Source organism: Lissotriton vulgaris, chromosome 2_1 (genome assembly GCF_964263255.1).
Source record: "Lissotriton vulgaris chromosome 2_1, aLisVul1.2, whole genome shotgun sequence".
NCBI lineage: Eukaryota > Metazoa > Chordata > Amphibia > Caudata > Salamandridae > Lissotriton > Lissotriton vulgaris.
In genome coordinates this window covers 524,916,864-524,937,069 of record NC_141687.1, presented here as the reverse complement: position 1 = coordinate 524,937,069, position 20,206 = coordinate 524,916,864, and the positions used below count along the sequence as shown (strand labels likewise).

The following is a 20,206-nucleotide window of genomic DNA, read 5'->3' as shown; positions in this document are numbered from 1 at the left end:
ACTCCAGCCCACGTAACAGTAAGGAAGGTGTTGGAATAGAAAAACACACTATTCCTTTACCAAGAGTGCCATTGAGCGCAAGTTGTAGTAATGACTTGCATTGTAATAGCTGCGTGGTAAAGGTTGTGTGGTTGTAAACGATGGTTCCCTTACTATCCTTTTTGGCTGTAGAGGGTATAGAGTGTTTATTGCATGGGGCTACATGTGTATGTACAACGGGTACAACAGACGGCGAAGAGGAGTCACTGCTGGGGTTCGTAGAAGCATTACCATCGTGGATGCTGTTTTCTTAATCAAGGGAGGTTGGGCTGCCCGCTGGGACTCAGACCTATCCCTAGTGGACGCAGGCCTGGACTGGCCGTAGCGGCACCGGGTGTTTTCCTGATGGGCCAGAAGGGTGGGGGTGGTTTTGGACCAGTGGGCGCCGTTTCTCACTGTGGGCGGTTTTGCAGCAATGCGCCCCCTGAAACAAAGGCACCAGCAGTGTTTCCCACCAGAACACCTCCCCCCCGGGGGCTGATCTGACTTAACTGCCAGGGCTTGTTTGCGTTCTCAGTCCGCGCCTGAGTGGATGTAATTCTAGAGTAAAGTCAATAGGCTGTTCTGCTGTTCTTTCTGTTTTCTTTCTGCATTTCACCTTGTTTTTTTTACTGTGTTGTGTTATTTTGCTGTAGGTCTCCTTATTTAAAGCGCCGGGACACTCTTTTTGAGTAGCCGTGCGCTATACAAAAACAAATATAACATAACATAACATAACATAACATAACAATTCAGACAATCAACCTTGGTTTCAAATACTTCAAGGCGTTGATGGAGGCAGTCAAAGGCTGGTTCAAGTGCGGCTAATGTTCGAGGTATCAGATTATCAGACAATATATTGTTCACTGCTGTGGACGTAACTTGCTGTTTAGCAGGAACTACATCAGCACTAGTGACACTTGGGGTTGCTGAGAAATCCATATTAATTAATATTTTCGCCAAATTGTGGCTGTAACTACATTACTGTCAATTTCCACAAATTCAGTACTCAGTGTTGCACAGGAGACACAGGTGTTTAAGGCCACAGATGGAAGAGTTGTATTGATTAAAACCTTCCAAGGAGCAGAATAGGGCAAACAAGACATTTCTCGGTTTCCGCGATTAATAAATCCAGAGCCCCAACTGCCTGTGTTAGAAAGGAGTCATTTAAGGTGGGGTGGGCGTTCCTTATTGTGAGTAACATCATTTGTTGCACTGTTGTTGTTTCTCTCTAGCTCCTCCTTCTTCCCTTGCCACCAGGTAATGTGCAGGGTAGCAGGAGCGGCTCTAGGCTCATGGCGGCCCTGGGCAGGGGGCATAGGTAGGGGGCCCCCCAGGAACGCAGGCGCGGAGGCCAGTGAAGAGGGGGGGGAGGGGGAGGGGTCAGAGTTTTTGGAAGTGTAACAGAGCCGGTGGCTGCCAAATCCCTGCCACGGGCCACCACGCAAATATGTATCCATCCTCAGAGGATTATTATATTAAGGATATATATTCGTGTGGTGGCCCCTGGGGTTTGGTGGCCCTGTGCAGGTGCACGGCTTGCACATGCCTAAGGCCGCCCCTGAGGGTAGTCTGACAAGTGTAGTCCACTCCTCCCAAATAGAGCAGCAGTCAAGAGAATTCCGTGCAGCGAACAGGCCTTAATTCGAGCCGTTTCCGGTGCTCGACCACGGCACTTATGCCATTCTGCCACAGGGTGGCACCCAAGCGTGCAACGCCCATTTGGCTGAAAGGTCTTTAGCCCCTCTCCCTCATCGTCTGCACAGCCCAGGCTGCTGCAGCATGGAATGACAGAGTGTTCTTGCCTCCTTGGGCTGCTTTAGGCTGGGGCTACGAGGCTTCAAGGTCATCTTAGTCCAAATTACTTTTGCCAGCCTTTCAAAATCGTTTTACTGATGTATTCTACTTTTTTGTTTTACTGACCGGCCCCCTGGAGTCCTCGATGTCCCTGGCTATTCAGTCCCCTCAAAGGAAACATTCAAGGCTACTTGAAAGGTCTGGGCAAAACAGCAGGGGTTGTAGCCCCTGTTTGCAGTTTCAACCTAATCTACAAATACACAGTAGGGTTCCCTTGCCACTCTCTACAGTAAGAGGCAGATATTGCAAATTGTCACCAAAGTATAATTAAGAAAGGGGCAGAATAAATATGAGAAGGATTTTGCGTTCAAAAAAAAAATATGCGTCTAAAATTACAACCTAATTGTTAATAGTTGTTTTGCTTTTAGTGCTATGAACCAATTTTCAATACGAGGAACTATTTAAACAGAAAGTGAAAATAAGAAAAATGCATTTTCACACTAGGGGTCAGATTCAACACCACTTTGCACCAGTGCCACAAAAGTGACAAAAAGTGTTGATAAACTATATACTTTCCACCGCAAAATATTTTGTTGCTGGAAAGTTTTTTAAAAAGTAGCACAAATCTTACTATATACTAATATGTCAACACAGCTCTCCATTTTATTCGATTCTGTGCGTCTTATATAACGTCTAGCGACCCGAAGGCCTCGTAGTGCTAGAACAGTTAGCATATTAGTTAACATTCAGCATATTAGTTAGCTTTCAGACAAAATGAATTACTAAAAAGTCACGTTTTCAGGGCCTTACGGAATTAGAACTCATTGGAAGGCAGACATAATTCAACTGAGAGGGTGTTCCAAAGTTGGGAGCCTGATGAGAAAATGATCGGCCATTCGAAACGAGATCTGTTAAATTTGGGAGCCTGCAATAAGTGTGCTGAGGAAGATCTGAGAGACCTTCCAGCGATGTAGCGAATAGCAAGCGCTCCTAGTAAAACAGGATTTTTCTTCTAGAGTGACCTGTGCAGGACGCAGTGGGACTCAAACTGGACTCTTTGCTTAACTGGGAGCCAGAGGAGGTCTTTTAGGGACCTTTTTGCAGATTGATGTCTGGGGACATTCATAAGAAACTGAGCAGTGGTATTCTGCGTGGTCTGCAACCTCTTTATCATATATGGAGGTGAGCCAAGAAAAAGGGCCTTGCCATAGTCGAGGCGGGAGATGATGAGAGCCTGGACAATTAATCTTCAGGCTAAGAAAGGAAGAAGGCCTAACACATATCTAAGCAGTCTCAGGGCACCAAAGCAAGTGGCTTTTTTGCTTGGTGCTCCATAGTGAGACTAGAGTCCAGCCACATTCCAAGGCTCTTTTTCACCCCTTTAGGACTGGGGAGTCTGGATAGACAATCTGGCACAGGGGATGGTGTCTTTCTATTACGAGTGTTGCTCAGTATCATAGCCTCAGTCTCGCCCTTGTTAATCTTCAGTTTGCAGTTAGCCATCCAACTGGCCACCTCCTGAAGACAAGGGCCCAGGCTGGGGTGACTGGAGCTAGGGTTGGCTCCATCTATGGTGCCTGAGCATTCCCATGCTACCAACCGGGGTTTTTACACAAAGCCCTATGCAGCAGGGTGCTTGAACGTGTGCCAATGTGTTGGAAGAGAGCAGTAGGGCAATATCTTAATTTCATTGCTGTACTGCGTTGATTGAAATATTGGTAAGCCTGTCCCTTACTTTTCAATGAACAACTTGTTGTCACTGGAAAGATCCCTAAAAGTAGAGCTGGCCAGAGCTTGCGCGCCATGGCCGACTATTTTGCCACTGAAGGTATTGACCCACACCCAGAGAAAATGAGTCTGCGGCATCCCGTGTAGTGACAAAACGCCCATCTAAGTAAAGGTCTCCTAAGGTGTTACAACCTCCCCTTTTCCACCTTTCTACTGACATGGCCTTAGCCATTTGCACGAACAGCTGTAGGGACCAAATGTGCATATCCGGTGCATACAGGGCATGTCTGATCACCTGTTTCACCGCCCAGTCCCAGATTCTACTGACATGCCTCACCATATATGGTGCATCGGGTGGCACTCCTGCCCCAATCATCAATAACACTGCCAGTGGTTCCGTACTGTGCGAACCTCATAGTAACCTTTTTTCCAGTTGTGGTCTGGGTCTAATCAATGTACAGCGTGTTGTAAGTGGCGCGCAATGTAATAAAGCTCCATGTCAGGCAGCTCCTCACCCCATCGTTGCCACGTTCACTCAAGCATGGAGAGCCCCATCTATTTGTCCATCCACAGTAATTTTGTTACAAGCTTGTCTTGAAGTATCAGCTTGGGATCTTATATAGGATGCCCTGCAACGCATATAGAAATCGTGGAAGTAACACTATTTTAACCAGTGTCACACTGCCCATCAGTGACAAGGACAGGGTCTTCCAGAACCTGTCCGTTGGCCGCAAGCCAGCCACCACCCATCCTATGTTAAGGTCTGTACAATCATGTTTTTTATGGGCTACCCTGGTTTATAGGTACCGCCCTAATCTCCCAGGGCAGTTCAGTCTCCAGCAGAGTCTTTTCCACGACCGCCACTAGCGTCACAAGGGGGAAAAGTCAAGATTTGCTACGAAGAACGTAGAGCTCAGATACTGTCCCGAATTTGTGCATTGTCCGTATCAGGATGGATACTGAATACTCTGGTTGGCGCAGGTATAAAAGGGTATCGTCCGCGTAGAGCGAGATCACGTGCTGAGTCTCCCCATCAATGATTGCCCAGGGCCCAAACACCCAATGGAGCATACATGCCACTGGCAATGCAAAGTAGTGCTTGGTGCTGGTTTACTGTAGTTTCCGTCAAGGGGTTGTTCCACATGCATTCACACTTTAACATCAATAAGGCACCAAAAAAATGACACCTCCTCAAGGCAAGTACAAAGTAAAAAAATAATTACTTCTCCAAACGGTGCAACACACATACAAAGTAGTACATTTTTTAAACTTAGTCTGAACATAGGCCCAGATTTACTTTCATTTTGCATCATGGATGCTCCACTTTGCAAAACATATATTTTGAGATTTACACTGCCATGCAAAGCACAAATTGTGTCACTTTGCGTGACTTTGCAAAAAAAAAGAAGTGACTCAAGGCAGCGCATGGGGAGGCATTACATTAATCAATCAATCAATCAATCAATCAATCAATCAATCAAGGGTTTGTATAGCGCACTACTCACCTGTGAGGGTCTCATGGTGCTGGTGGGGGGGCTCCGGATCAGTCGAAGAGCCAGGTCTTGAGGTCCTTCCTGAACGTGTTTAGGGTCGGGGATCGTCTGATGTTCACAGGGAGTTCGTTCCAGGTTTTGGCTGCGATGTAGGAGAAAGCTCTCCCGCCGGTTCTGTTTCTGCGGATGCGGAGGGTTTCTGCCAGGGCGAGGTCGGCAGAGCGGAGGTTCCTCTAGGGTACGTGGAAGGATACTCTCTTGTTGAGGTATTTGGGTTCGATGTTGTGGAGGGATTTTTAGGCGTGGGTAAGGAGTTTGAAGTTGACCCTCTTCTTGACGGGGAGCCAGTGGTGGCCTCGTAGGTGTTGGGTCATGTGCTCATGGCGCGGAGTCCCAAGGATGAGTCTGGCTGCGGCGTTCTGAATGGTCTGGAGTCTGTGCAGAAGAGTTTTGTTGAGTCCGGCATAGAGGGCATTGCTGTAGTCCAGTCTGCTGGTAATGAGTGCATGGGTGGCGGTCCTTCTGCAGTTGGGGGGAATCCACTTGAACGTCTTGCAGAGGATGCCAAGGCAGTTGAAACTAGTGTAGGCAACGGGGTTGATCTGGCGGTTCATGGAGAGGGAGGAGTCAAGAATGATGCAGAGGTTGCAAGCGTGGTCTGTAGGGGTGGGCGGGCTCCCGAGGGTGGAGAGCCACCAGGTGTTGTCCCAGGCGGAGGTACAGAGACCAAGGATGAGGACCTCGGTCTTCTCTGAGTTTAGCTTCAGGCAGCTGTCCTTCATCCAGGCTGCCACGTTCTACATGCCTTCCTGGAAACAGAGTCTGGTGTCTTCGGGATTCTTCGTGAGCGAGAGGATGAGCTGGGTGTCTGCGTAAGATCCGATGCTGAGACTGCGCTGTTTGACGATGGCGGCGAGGGGGGCCATGTATATGTTGAAGAGTGTGGGGCTGAGTGATGATCCCTGGGGTACTCAACAGGGTTTGGAGAGGAAGGGAGGGAGTCGAATCCTCTGGGTTCTGCCGGAGAGGAAAGATTGAATCCAGTCGAGGGCGGCTCCTTGTATTCCCTTTGGTAAGAACTTCAAGATATGGACAAAATGCAAACCTATTCTCAAGGATTTTCAGTGATGGAAAACTGCACAATAAATAAAACAATTCACCAATCTGGCAAGCTGAAAAGATTGAACCTCAGAATAAACCTTAAATGTCAGAAATTTAAGATTAACAGAAGAAAAAGGTTCAAAAGGGAAGACTGGAAGTGATTCCAAGACTAGAGTCAAGTCCCAAGGAGGAGAAGAAAGCCTAGACATAGAACAAGAGAAGAAAAAAAAATTCATGACGTGGAGAACCTTTGGTCACCCAAACTGACCCAAGGATCATGGAATGCTCTAATCGCTGCCCATTGTGTTCTTAAGGTGGGGATTCTTCTGAAAACCCTTTAAGCAAAATAGTAATACAGAAAAGAGTTTACATTGAATAGAGATATAGGGGAGAGGATGTAGCCTTACGGCTAGAGCGGTCGACCTCGAAGCTGGGGAACCAGGTTCGAGTCTTGTCACCCACTCTCAACAACCTGTGATACTGGGCAAATCACTTAATCTCCCTGTGCCTAACAAAAATGAATGTCTCCATCTGTAACGATACTGGGGCTCATGTAAAGCGCTCTGATACCCGATGTCTCGGGTCTAGTTTGCGCTATATAAAACTGTAAAAAAAGAATGAGATGACTGAGGCAGTACACCTATGTTGGAAAGATTTCCAGTGCCTCTAATGGGATTTTAAGGTGGAGTGCCATATAGATTTCTGATTGTAATAGCCCTTTCAAGATGTCTTATGAGTCTGCTGTTCTGCAAACCGATTCTTTCAACCTCCACACTGAGAGAGAGAGGCAGACATACTACTGGAAAACACACCTGATAGCTGAGGAGAAAGGGACACAGAGGGAGTTCTAAAATTGAAAGAATAGAGATGGGCAAAATAAGTGGCACTTTAACCTGCGTAGCCAGAATGGAAGTACTAAATAACTTCTGCTATTTCGTCTCGATTCCAAAATAGTATCTGAGGGATCACTTGTAAAGGAAGAAAGGGACAGAGTAGATGATGAAGCCAAAGGAAGACTAGAAGCATCCACCTTCCAAGACATTGGTGTGGGATAGTGGGAGCAGAACCTAGGCAGTTGGGCATTTTAAGGGGAGGCCCACAGGTCTACTAAAGGTCCCCTAAACCTTTGACATACTCTGCTGAAGATGGATGTTGAGAGGATGGAAATATCCCAATTAACGTGTTCTTCTGTCTGGCACCTGATGTAGGAGGCCTTTAGGGAGAGAAGATTTCGTCCAAGTCTCTAACTGTTGGACTACTAGACATAGAGAACTTGTTTGATATCCTCTGTTTACATAAGCACAGTCACTGATTTGTCTGCTTGTACTAGAACATGCTGTCCATTTATTTGATGTTGGAAGTAGCAGAGATCGACATACTGTAGACAGAACTTCTGTATGAAGAGTGCCTGCAGCCTGTCAATGGCCCATCATCCTGGAGTTGACAGTGTCTCCAAGGTGGCATCCCATCTCAGGAGATGACGTCCTTTGTTAGCACCAACTGGAAACCTGCATGAAGTGGAAAACCTCTCATTAAGGATTTTGGGATCAACCGCCACTGTAGCTGAGGATGTAAAGAACTTGACACAGGAATCAACAGATCATAGTTCTGAGGACACGGATTACACTGATGTAGAACATGAAGTAGAAGAGAGTGAATATGCAGATGTACCCTAGGAATTATACATTTGCATGAGACCCTGGACTTTCAAGAACAGTCTGGCTGGAGCTTGACTGAGAAACAGTAAATATGTTAGCGTGGTCCTTAATCTTTTTGTGCTGAATGCAGGCAGACAAATCATATCTAGGTCTGTGCAGAAATTGGATCAAATTAAAGTTCTGTTTTAAATGGCCCTTTCTGGTAAATATTGCAGATTCAAGAGAAATCCTTGGAGCATCTCACAAGAGCAAAGAGCTTCTGTCCCTTTCAAAGTCACTTCTGGAGAAAAAGCATTTAGAAGCAAGTCATCCAGATAAAGGAACATGGGGAAGAGCAACATTAGGAGACACCATCTTGGTATACATCCTTGAAACTGAGCAAAGTATTAATGGCAAGACTCTGTACTTTTGATGACATACAGCTATGGATTAAGAAAGTAAGCATTCAGGAGACTGGTTGTTAACATGAATGCTCTCTTTGGAACCTGGGGAACTGTTCTTGAAATCAGTAGAAGGTGCTTTTTAGTTTTCAATGCACTCAATCTTCACCCAAAGGTCACTGATAGTGGCCTTGAAAGTGTCCATTTAACAAAAACACGTTAGTTGTAATCTTACCGGGTTTGTCCACTATATTTTCAAAGCACAGATTATTACTCCATTTTATCATATTCGGTGTGAGGTAGTTCTGCCCCCTTACTTGAATCTTAGCCCCGCCCACTTGCTTGAAGTGTTAACACCCCCCATGAAGTTCAGTTCTAGTTGTCTCCTGATGGCGATATGTCTAATTTACAGATGAGCTCAACCTTTGTTTATTAATACAATGTACATCAAAAATGACTAATACCTGCATTCAAAGAATTACGATAGCTTTGATGGCCTGGAATAGTCTGAATTGTCACACTTCTAGTCATGATGACCAAAAAGTATTTAATTGCTCAATTCAAGACCAAAGAGCGGGAAAAAAACAAAGTGCTGCGGTTTGCTGGTCCCCAACCGGTTTTGCTGACATTAACCCAGACTTTTGGTTTCCCTTTAAGTTTCCTTTTTCAACCTTCCCCCGCTACCTCGCTCTTTACCGCACCTATCTTGTGGCATAAAACTGTGTAATGTTTTTTTATTATGTTCCTATGTAATAGTGAATTTACTCTTTGTATATATCGAACTCTAACCACTAGTATATGTAGTAGACCTTTGTGCTTACTACCATTCCTATGTGTTTTTAGAGTTTATACCTCTTCCTTGAGTGAATTTACAACTTGTACATTTGCAATTTTTTGTCTGTTTATATCTCTTCCTTGAGTGACTTTACAACTTGTACATTTGCAATGTTTTCTGTTTGTATCTCTTATGTAACTCATGTAATCCAAAGTCCTTATGTAACGCAACTGGTTCTTTTGTAAAGCGCTATGACACCTTCGGGTAATGTTCGCGCTATATAAAATCGCCTAAAATAAATAAAATGTAACGTTTTACTTGTTTTTAAGGCTGTAATGATACACTGGAGTTGCATCCAATCAGAAGGCACGTCGGCCAGTCCAATGAAAATCCGTTTTACAAACAAGGGCGAAGTTTAATAATGTAAGACCTCGCCGGAATCGTAAATGCCAGTGCTTTTCATGTCCATGCACTAACCATAACAGCAGTTGTGACAGCCAGATGCCTGTGTTTGTCGCGAACTAGCGGGTGCAAGTTATGGGCAGGTGATTTGTTTCTTGAAAGTGCAAGACGCCTCCTCCTGCAATGCACACCCTCTCTCAGGAAATCGAGGGCTTCTCCAAAACAAACCTACGGAAGCAGCGTACGAGGGTCACCAGCGTCACCGGCAGGAGGACGGTGGAGTCCTGGAGAGATTCCCTCTTACAGGTAGAGGAGGATACAGAGCAGGGCTCAGAGGCCGTGTGTGGCTATGTGGAGGACCATAGCCTGGACCTGCAGATAGGGGTGGTCAAACCCTGGCTGCTGCTGGGTGAGTCATTGCCGTGTGTGACCTCATTTGGAGGGTACCACCCGCCTCCTGCATAACTTTTAATGTTCAACGTTCATCTGTGTCTTGAAGCGGCTGGACGTGTATCCAATACAGTCAATTTAAAGTGAAGGGTCCTGGTGACCATACTAACGTTCACGGTTCCGCACACCATTACTAAATTACAGTGGTGACAGGATTACTTTGGTGGCGAATTTGAAATGTTTGGGTGAATTCCACGGTTTGTTTATGTGCTATGTCTTTACTTGTCTAGGTATTTTGGAGACGAAATTTCTTTCACCTCATTCTCGGGGCACAGAAAACTAATGCAACAGAGCACACTGCGATGCAAGCTTTTAAACTGGTAGCTTTCTTTTTCTTAATGGTAAAAAGGACGTTAAATTTACTGCATTGGTAACGCGCGCCACCTGCTGCTTTCTCTGCAAAGCGCACCTTAGTTCTTACAAATATACCTGCGCTTTATCGCTTAGAGCAGGGGGTTCTTAACTTTTTGACTTTTATGAACCAGCATTTCTACGACCAACTTACTTTTAGCCTCTAATTTCAAATGCCTTCCCATTTATAAAGTGTATTACAATTTTCAGTTTTGCTTTTTTGTGTATGTTATACCTGTAGGAAAGTGCCTCTTTTGACGTGGTTACCCCTCACTTTTTGTGTGGTGTATGGTGCAATTTTGAGATTGTGCTGGGTTCCTCCTAACCAGATCACCAGCCACATTGATCTATCCCTAAACTGTATAATTGTTCCACAATTGACACCCTTTAGGATCCCTTGTAAGTCCCTACTAAATGGTACCTCTGGTACTTTGGGCATTGGACTAAAGAGGGTTCCTAAGGGCTGCACCATGAATTGTGCCACCCTAAGTGGCCCCTCACCAAGCTCATGCAAACTGCCATTGCAGCCTCCTTTCCTTGGTGCAGAGAAAACCAAAGTCAACATGGCCCACATCCCTGTGTGCCATGCCATCAAAACACTGTGCATTGTGCAACATTCCGTTCATCATTTGTTGTTTTTGCATTTGTCACCCCGAGTGGGACGGGTATGCTCAGACGTGAGTGCCACTGGAATCAAGCTATCCTGGCTGATGACGGCTGATAGCCAGAAACCGGTCCTAGGATGCATGATTCCTGTCCAGGAAAGACATGGCTTGGCAGTTTGGGCAGGACTGTTCCCATGAGGCACAGGGTCAAGACTGATTTGCATATGGCCATGTCTGAACTGATTTACTTAACGAATTCCGCAATACCTTCCGAAGGCTGAAGTTAGAGGCAGTGGGACAATAATACAGTACTTACATCCGGAGAACGGGGGCAGTGTGTGAAAGAGTGGAGGTCTCTGCTAGTCCCATGCCAGGCATCCCGTGAGCCCCCGCCGGGTACATGAAGCTATTTTTGGCTGTAAGTGAAGGTTCGTGTTTTCACATATTAAAGAGGGGGTCCAGTGTCACTAGCCTCCCGGAGCCTACCCTCGCCCCCTGAGGGCAACGCCCACTCGCTCCTCGCCTTGGCACTGGTTGGCACACGCATGATGACATCACCTCACCCCCCACCTTGCCAAGGCTGTTTGGGACAGGCACACTTCATGGGTGGAAGGGTTTTACCAGCGGAGAAAAAAGTGCAACAAAAACAAACACACACTGCCTCTCTTTCCTTCTTTCATTTAGTTGCTTCCCTGTGAAATGGATCCAAAAAAGACAAGCGCGTGCCTCGAGATGACGAGGAGAGGAGGAGGCAGCAGGGGGAGGGAAGGGTGGAGGGGGCCTGCGCCGGATTCCCTTGCCGGGAGCGAGCAGGAACCATATATCAAAGCTCGCTCCCGCAAGGGAATCGCCAAACATGCACGCATTGCCATTGAAGGCTATGTAATGCGGGCACGTTTTTGTCAGCCAAACTGAATCGATGGCTAAAGGTCTTTTTCCTATGCAATGCTGCGTAGGCGAGACCTAAAAAGCTCCTCTGGCTACCAGTCAGAAAGCACACCCAGTTCAAGTCCTTGTGTCTGGCTTTTAAGGCTTTGCAGGTTTCAGGGCCAGACTTTCTAAAGCAACACTTCCACTGGTATTCACCAAAAAGAGTACTCCAGTCATTGGATGCTAAACTAGTGACGATACCCCTGGTGAAAAAATCTAACTGGGGTGGCAGAAATTTCATTGCGAACGCGTCCAAGGCTTGGAATATGCTTCCATTACACCTGAGACACATGACTTACTTGATGGCCTTTAGGAAGGCTTTACAAACTTGGCTCTTCACAAACTAGCACGCAACACACAATTTCATTATACCTCCGGTAGGTCTTCACCTTAGCGCCAGGACACATTCGGGTAGCAGAAGCACTTTACAAATGCAATTAACATTAAGGACCACTGGCTTAGATTCAGTGTAGTGTTGCCAGGGAGGCATTGGGATGGCATGAACATGACCGCTTTCTTTAGCTTTTCTATTGATAGCGTCTAGTGGTGAACCTCTGAGCCAATGAAACAATTTGCAGATGAAGTGGGTACAGTACTGGAGATAAACTACCATCTCAAACACTTGTAAAATTGTATATGTATTTTTTTTTTGCCATCTTACCCCAATAATTTTAAGTGTAAACTGCCAGGCTAAAATGCATTTTCTGTTTTAGCAAGGCATCCTGTGTCACTTTGAATTGTGGATCCATATTCGGTAACACAATAAGATTTTCCTTTTGAAGGCTTGTGTATTTAACCTATGGGTTTACTTCACTTGAATATCCGCTTACCGATAGCAGCAATGCTTGGGCGTTAACTGACAGAAACAAATCAAAGAGGAGGCGTTTGTATACCTCCTGTTTGAAGGCTGCGCATAAATGCACAGGAACAAAACTGAACGACTTGCGTGCCTTTGTCCAATTGGCTTTTGGTTATTTAAAACCGTACACAGTCGAATGTTCTGAAGCATAACGTCACCAAATCAAAATATCAACATGACCTGCCTTATTAGTCCATGATACCACGAAGACCGGTATTTCCCTATACACTTACAGCTGATGAACATTGATGGGGAGTCATTTATTGACATCACAACGGTACTATAATGACTTATGGCGTGTGGATTCATACTACTGCTTAGACGTCACTATAGTATCATATTGTGTACAAGCCCCTCTTGTTCATATAACCCTCCTTGGACAGGTCTACTGGCCTTTGCGCATAAAGCATCGGATTTGGTTTCTAGTGTGGGCCTCCCCCGCCTCATCCAGAATGGATAGATCCGTGGTTGGGAGGAGGGTCTCTCTGCAAACTGGCCACACCCTTTTGTTTTTCTTTAATCAGCTGTCCGATATGTAAACCACTCGTGTATTTTTCACAGGAATATTTTGAGGTCTGTGGGTTTGCATTTTTGTACTTGTATGTGCTGTCATGCAAGGTGCACGTCCTATCACTTTTCTCTAGTTTTCTGTAGTACTGAAGGATAGTATACAAAGTATTCTCTCTGCTCTGTGACCACACAGAGAGCTATGCCTGTGGCCTTGTTTTCTCTAAATACAGAACTCCTCGGTAGCTGGATACAATGTGAAATATAGCTGGAGGCGGTTTATTGTGTATATTGTTACAGAAAATAAGTTCTAGTCACTTAAATAGGTTGGCCCTGAATGCTCACATTTCATCTTGCACTTGAGATGGGTTTGTAGTGAGTCCCTTATTTTATTATGAAAAAATCTTTTAATAATAAGGACTGAAGATGTTTTCTGAAAGAGCAGAGTAATCCACCCTACAAAGGAAGAGCGATGGACTAATAGCTGTTGACCATGGTAAAGTCAACATCTTTTACTAGTTCTCTCAGTATTTCCTCCTCCCGCCCCTGTCTCCTGGGCTTGCATATTTGGCACTTCTGTGCAGAATTAAATATACAAGACTTTTTATGATGACTAGGAATTTTTCTTGAGGATCATTCACGGTTCAAAGACCAAGAGTAACTGTATCATTTGCACACCTTACTTGTAAGCAAAGAGCTGAAACCAAAGGGTATGAATACACTTACCAAATATTAGTCTATATCATTGCAGACTTAATGTTCACCCTAAAGATTTTTCCTCAGGTCTCTTTATCTATGTAAAACTTTAGCTTCTTTCTATCTGTTCGTCACCCACGATTGCTAAATCTACATAAAATTAATTTCCGACTTTCGTTCTGTTATAAGTCACCTATGTGCTGTACTGTTGTAAAGCCAACGTAGCATAGGAATACAACTGAAGGAAATGCTCCCAAAACATGAGTCCATATATCAGTTATGACCAGACTTGGATGAGGTTATATCAAGTCTGCTCACCCTGGAACAGACAGTTAAATCTTTTACCCATCGTCGCGTTATTGCATTCTGGTGAGGGCATGAACAACTGTTAATTGCCTGCACCCTGAACTGAAGGCCCCTAACGAGGGGAAGGGCAATTCGCGCCTCGTAGCACCAGCCAAGCTGTGCTTAATTAAGCTGTTCACACCTGTTATTATGATCTCACCCTCATCAGGGAACAATCTTGTCCACTCGCCTTATTTTATGCCTCATGCAATTCAATTCAATTCATGAAGCTTTATTCGGTACATATAAAATGACCATAAAAGCACATAAGAAATACATTGAAATAACAAAATTGCAGAATTTACAATAAAAAGAAAAAAAGAAAGGAAAACAAAATACATTAAAACATCATACTTTTCCTGGCATTAATTGACTGGTTTAAAAATGTAGCAGTATAAAAACATATATCAACAGATTGCATGTTAAAAATTAATTTCATTCCATCGTTAATAGATCGGGTACCGTATTTGATAAACAGGAGTTTTAAATATACAGTACGGAAGTTCAAATAAAGTTTACATGACATAAGAAAATGCAAGGTGCTCTGTTTTGATAGACCATCGCATGGACATGGTCCGGTTGGATGGTTTTTTGGGTGGGGAAAAGCCACAAGATGGTGCACCAACCCGAACCTGAGTCTAATAAATACAAATCTATGAGCTGGTCTAGTCACCTGCGATAAATATGGGGGATAACCATCATTCACAATATAGCTGTCATAGAACAGGGTAGATGACAATGACCCATTCTTTGTTAACCGTCTCCTCATTCTGTGCAATAAGAATAATGACTTAAATTCACTTTTGGGTATTGCGGCCGCAGCACACGGGTCCACCGTAATATTTATATTGAAGATTTCCTGAAAACAGTCGACAATATATTTTAACCAAGGAATTTTTCGGTAATTATCTAAAGCAAGGCAGTCCTCTATTACAGAACTGTTAAAAGCGGTCTCCTCCTTTAACCAGATGGATCGCCAAACCATAAGGGGCCTTAGGGATAACAGATCGATCAGATAGCTAATCCCCAATTCTCTATGTATCAACTCGGTTGGAGCAGAGGTAGGCAAACATAGAAGCTTTTTGGTGCAACTTATCCTTAACCCCTTTGGAATGACATTACGCAACATTTGGTTGCAACTAACACACACACACACACAGTAAACTGTGTCACACATGGCACACACCTAACAGAACATGGGGTACATGAACACCCCCCCCCCCCCCCCCACACTGTCGGCAATGCAAAATACACAAGACACTCATCTTATACAGCATAAAATATGCAAGCTACAAGGCATTAACATATGCAGGCTACAAGACAACCCCCCTACTGCATAAACCTAGCAGAACCAGGGGTACATCAACACTGCCTCACCCCCATACCTACATAAACAAAAGGACCGGGGTAAACTCTTATCATGGTATTACAGTTTCCACCCACACTCACAGCTGCACATAAGACACTAACAAACAACCGCATAAAAACATTTCTAAAATTCAGCCTGGCATTGAAAACTCAGAACATCATACACAAGAATTCAGAATGGCAATGACAAATACACTTAGACAGCAAACTCAGAATGACATCGAGTAATATTATCCAACAGCACCCAAAGTCCTTGGTGAGTGACTTCTCTCCCAAAATTAAACTCAAAACTGTGATAATTAGAGGCACTACACTATTATTCAGGTGTACAGAAGAATGTCCAGTCAGATGTTTGAAAACTTTCAACACCAGACAAGGGATGACTGCAACTTGTATGCCTTCTACGCTTGGAGTAATCTATAGGGTGTGCCTATCATTGGTCGATTTTAGTCACTGGTGCAGGATACGCTCTTGTAAGTAGGAAGTCACATTGATTATAAGGTGTAGATTTATTGTGGAAGTTGTATCTTAGTTACAGGTTCAGAGTAAATACTCCTCCATGAGCTGCATCCTTTCTGCTCAGCCCATTCTCTCCAACTGAAATTCATCCCAACCAAGCACTCGTCAGCATTCTATTACATCACACTGGCTGAGCAGCGGGGAACTGGGAACTATGGAGAAGATGCATAGCAACAACCACAGGTTACAACAGTATGGTTTTATTCTTTTCATGTGTTTGCTGTGATTTACACTTTTATGGTTTTTCTATTGATGATGCCGGATTCTTAGTTAGATTATTTACCTCTATCTTACAAATCTTTAGAATCCTCGGTTGACTGAATCTGAATTGTCTGCTAAGACGTGTAAAGGGAAGAAAACCTAATTCATTTCTAACTTTGTAGGTGACCAATCCAATCCAATTTAAAGGACCCCTGATTACGAAATAAAGTTTTGAAGATTTAGTACAAAGCCAAAAACAATTGAACATACAGGCACCTCAGTAAGATGTTAAGAAAATAAACTGGCACTAATACAAATATAATCCTACGCAGGAGTCTCAGACGACTCAAAATAATAATCAGAGTTATTTCTAAAAGCATCAGGCAAACTACAACAGTCCCTACTTGAAGCTTGGACTGCATTTACCTAAATGAAGGAAAAGCATTAGTCTGTCCCTACACTAATACTAAAGTGACATCCCTACTTAGCAACCCTCCTAGGCAAGAGAAAAAGCTGTCAGCAGTGAAGACGTCCTCTGAAGTAAACTCACTTTGCATAGGTAAGTAGCCAAAGCTACAGAGCTCATTCTAAAATGCTTCTTCTTGCTTCCCCTCTAGTCCTCATCTGCTCCACCCTCCAGGGTACTGTCCCTAATACAAAATCCCAAAAACAGTAAACACGCCCTGGGCACACCCCTTCAGACAGGTGTTCTTTCTGTAATTTTTCATCGAAACTCCAACTTCATCCAAAAACCGTTGGTGTGTCCTTGGGTCTCAGGCACCTTCTCCGCTAGAAGTATCATCTCGATATTCCTGTACACTCCCACGGCGCCTGCCTGTACCATCTTAACTCCTAAAATAAAGGGTTATTCTGCCTAGCAGACATGTGTCCTTGCACCTGCAATAGAAAGTCTGTGAGCAAATCGACCTTGCACGCACACAATTCTACCATCTATAATTCGACCAAGAAAAGGAGCCTTCCCAAGGAAAATACATTTTCGCCATACAATATTCAGCTAACATAAGAAATCACAATTTGGCCTCTACTGATACTTTCATGCAATCGGTCCTTTACACATTTAAGCACACATTTCTAAAACCACGTTATAAGCATTAAATTCATAGTCCTCTTAAGACATTACATTTCACTACATGAATAAGCAAACCTACGCGTGCAGACTTTAATATGGTACACGTTTAATCCTAATGCATCACTTTACCCGTAAATTAATACATTTTGCATAATCTAAAGCACATACTTGATTAAACACTACATTAGTCTTAAAATGCTATCAATACATTTTCTAATCGCACTAAAATATGCTAGTTTAGTAATACTTTTCTAATAGCCACATGTTAATACAACCCTCTAAATATGCGGTTGCCGACTAACCATGATTATGATGCACCCCTACAAATTTCAGAATAGCATGGCGCTCTATCACTGTTATAATGAAAAAAGCTTTCTTAATGATGACTCCTTTTATTTGAAAACGTTTTCATTTCAGCTTTAGGGAAACTGCTGTTGCATTCTGAAAATTACACATTTACATTGTACTTTTGAGAGTCCTGATCTGCCATTGAACTCCATTCCTTCAAAGACTCACAAAGGATGCTAGGTGGGTCTCTCTCTTTCTTCCCCCTTCACCTGCCTTTCTTGCATTGCTTCTATCACTGTGTGGTGCTCGCATACAACAGGAAGGAGGAGGGTGGGTTAGCTTCTTTATCCTGCTGGATTTCATTGTAGAGCATATCACATTGACTTCAGTGTTGAGTTTCCTTTGTCAGGGGAGAGCTATCATTAGTTAAAGGTTAGGTGGAGGTTGGGAGGGAGTTTAGATCTTATTTGCAGGTGTCAATGGTGAAGTCTGTGAAGGATTAGATTTCTTGTTTTATTTGCTAGAGATAGGCATGTGGCACGGTATGCAGCAAGATGGAACTTGCAAAGTTATCTGGAAATGGAGTTAGTATATACCAGTTTTGTTAAGACAGTCACTAGCTTGGGTGTGTTGCCTTTTGGAGGGCATTTGTTTGCTGCTGTGGGATTGTTGTTGAGTGAGCGGAGGAGTGTGATGAGTTTCTGTCATCTTTTTAAGTCATGGCTTCTGAGACAAAAAAAGGTGGTTTGGAGTGCCGAATTAATTATTATTACAATTAGATCAGGAAAATTAGTGAGGGGGAACTTGTTGGGACCAAGAAGTTTGTATATCAGGTAAAAGTGATTGGCTGAGGTGAAGGAAGAGTGAAAAACGAGTTCTTAAGATCAGCGGGGAGGGGGGCGGGTGGGTGAGTGGGTGGGTGTGTGTGTGCGTGTGTGATGCGATGCTGTGGAAATGAGCAAATATGTAATGTGTGTAGATGTTAGGGTGCATAATACATACGGTAATAGGGATGTGGCATACTGCAGTGTGTGTGTGTAGATGAGCATGAGATGTGACATCTGTTATGCTAGTGTATTGTGAATAGGGACCGGTGACTGCTGGGGCTGGGGCTGGGGCTAATGAGGTTTGCTTTTGTGCAAAGGCTGTACTACATGGCTGCACTTTAAGATTCAAGCAAATAAAACCATACTGTGAGAGTACCGTTACTGCATTTACCCTGGTGCATTGCTGGAGAGGACTGAAATAGGCCAATGAGCAATGTGCACTTCCATCTACGTGGTATAGAAGCTCTTGCCTCGGCTGGTTTGTTTCCTGAGCTGGTATTTAACACCTACTTGCTGTTGCTGTTGAGCTGTACAACATTAGCTGCACTTTAAGGCTCAGGAGAGACAAACGCACGCTGAGTATGTACTGACTTGGATTCCATTTACCATAATTCATTGCTTAAGAAGGAATGGAGCAGGTTTGTGAACTGTGTGAAACTCCACTATCAGACAACGTGCAGAGGAAGAATCGATTCAAGCAAAGGCTGTAACTTTATATCTGAAATTAAAAAGCCAGCGGCCATGGAAGTTGCACGCCTCTGTGTACGGTAGGGCGCTTGCTTGGGGCTCCTGTGCAAGTGTATCGTGATGATGGGGCGATACACATTTCCATATTTCAGCGGCGAGAAATGAGCCTGGCTGCTGGCGTTCTTGTGGCAGGCTTCGCGTGCCCTCACTGCACTGTGCTTCTGTAAGCAATTTTCCACCAGAAGACATTCAGCTGCACTTTGGCTATTCACTCGAAGGAGATTGACATACCACAGGTTATGTAAAAAAGACGAACCGCAACTAAATCTACGCTAAGTACCACCAGCCTACAATCTAAATGTCCTATACAGGGTGCTAATAAGACTAAAACAAAATTACTCAAAGTTGTAAAAGCCGATTTGCTAAGATTTTTCCACGTGTAAATGTTGCCAACTTCCTGACAAAAGTTCTAATGTGTACATTAGGCCTCCTTCGCTAAGAACAACGCATGTATCAGATGAGTGATGTGTGTAGTGTATACATGACATATGTCTTGGGTTATATTAGTACCCGTGGGCTTTAACAGGTATTTATCAAATGATGGATCTAGGAATTCCAAGGCGGTGCCGTGAAGCTCCAGTGACTGTGGCAGTGAATACGTGTTTTGCTGCATATGTCTCACTCTTATATGCTCTTGTAAATCACACTGAATGGTCCAGAATGTCTGGTAAATGCACACGAGAGTATGGGATGTGCGCTGCACTGAATGTATTTAGAACACATGCTTAGGATTAGGAAAATCGTCCCAAATCAACAACGTATTGTAGGAATGTGTGTAAGCATTTGAAAGTTACAGCCTTACAGTATTTTGATTACTTTGTGAATCCATTTCGAACTCCAGTGAGGGAAATGCGAAATTCCGGTGCGTTTGAGACTACCAAGGTGCATAACGGAGAAAAGTCTAAAGATGCAATGGTTCTCGAGCGTTAAATGGCATGAGCAGGGGCGGCTCTAGGCGGCCCTGGGTGGGGAGCGTAGGAAGGGGGCCCCGGAAGAGGGGGTCCGGGCGGGCCCCCCCCAGAGCTCAGGAAGGTGTTTTAATAAAAAGTCCAGGCGCGGAGGCCAGTGAAG

The 20,206-nt window shown here is 44.2% G+C and overlaps 1 protein-coding gene across 1 annotated transcript in view; it reads left to right on the top strand.

The window, feature by feature from the left end:
- The first annotated feature begins 9,425 nt into the window (after positions 1-9,425).
- Positions 9,426-20,206, top strand: part of DUSP19 (dual specificity phosphatase 19) — a 154,355-nt gene continuing 143,574 nt past the window's right edge. Inside the window, exon 1 of the mRNA XM_086955456.1 lies at positions 9,426-9,761. Coding sequence (XP_086811582.1) covers positions 9,536-9,761 — 226 coding nt within the window. The 5' untranslated portion in view covers positions 9,426-9,535. The remainder of the gene's footprint in view (positions 9,762-20,206) is intronic.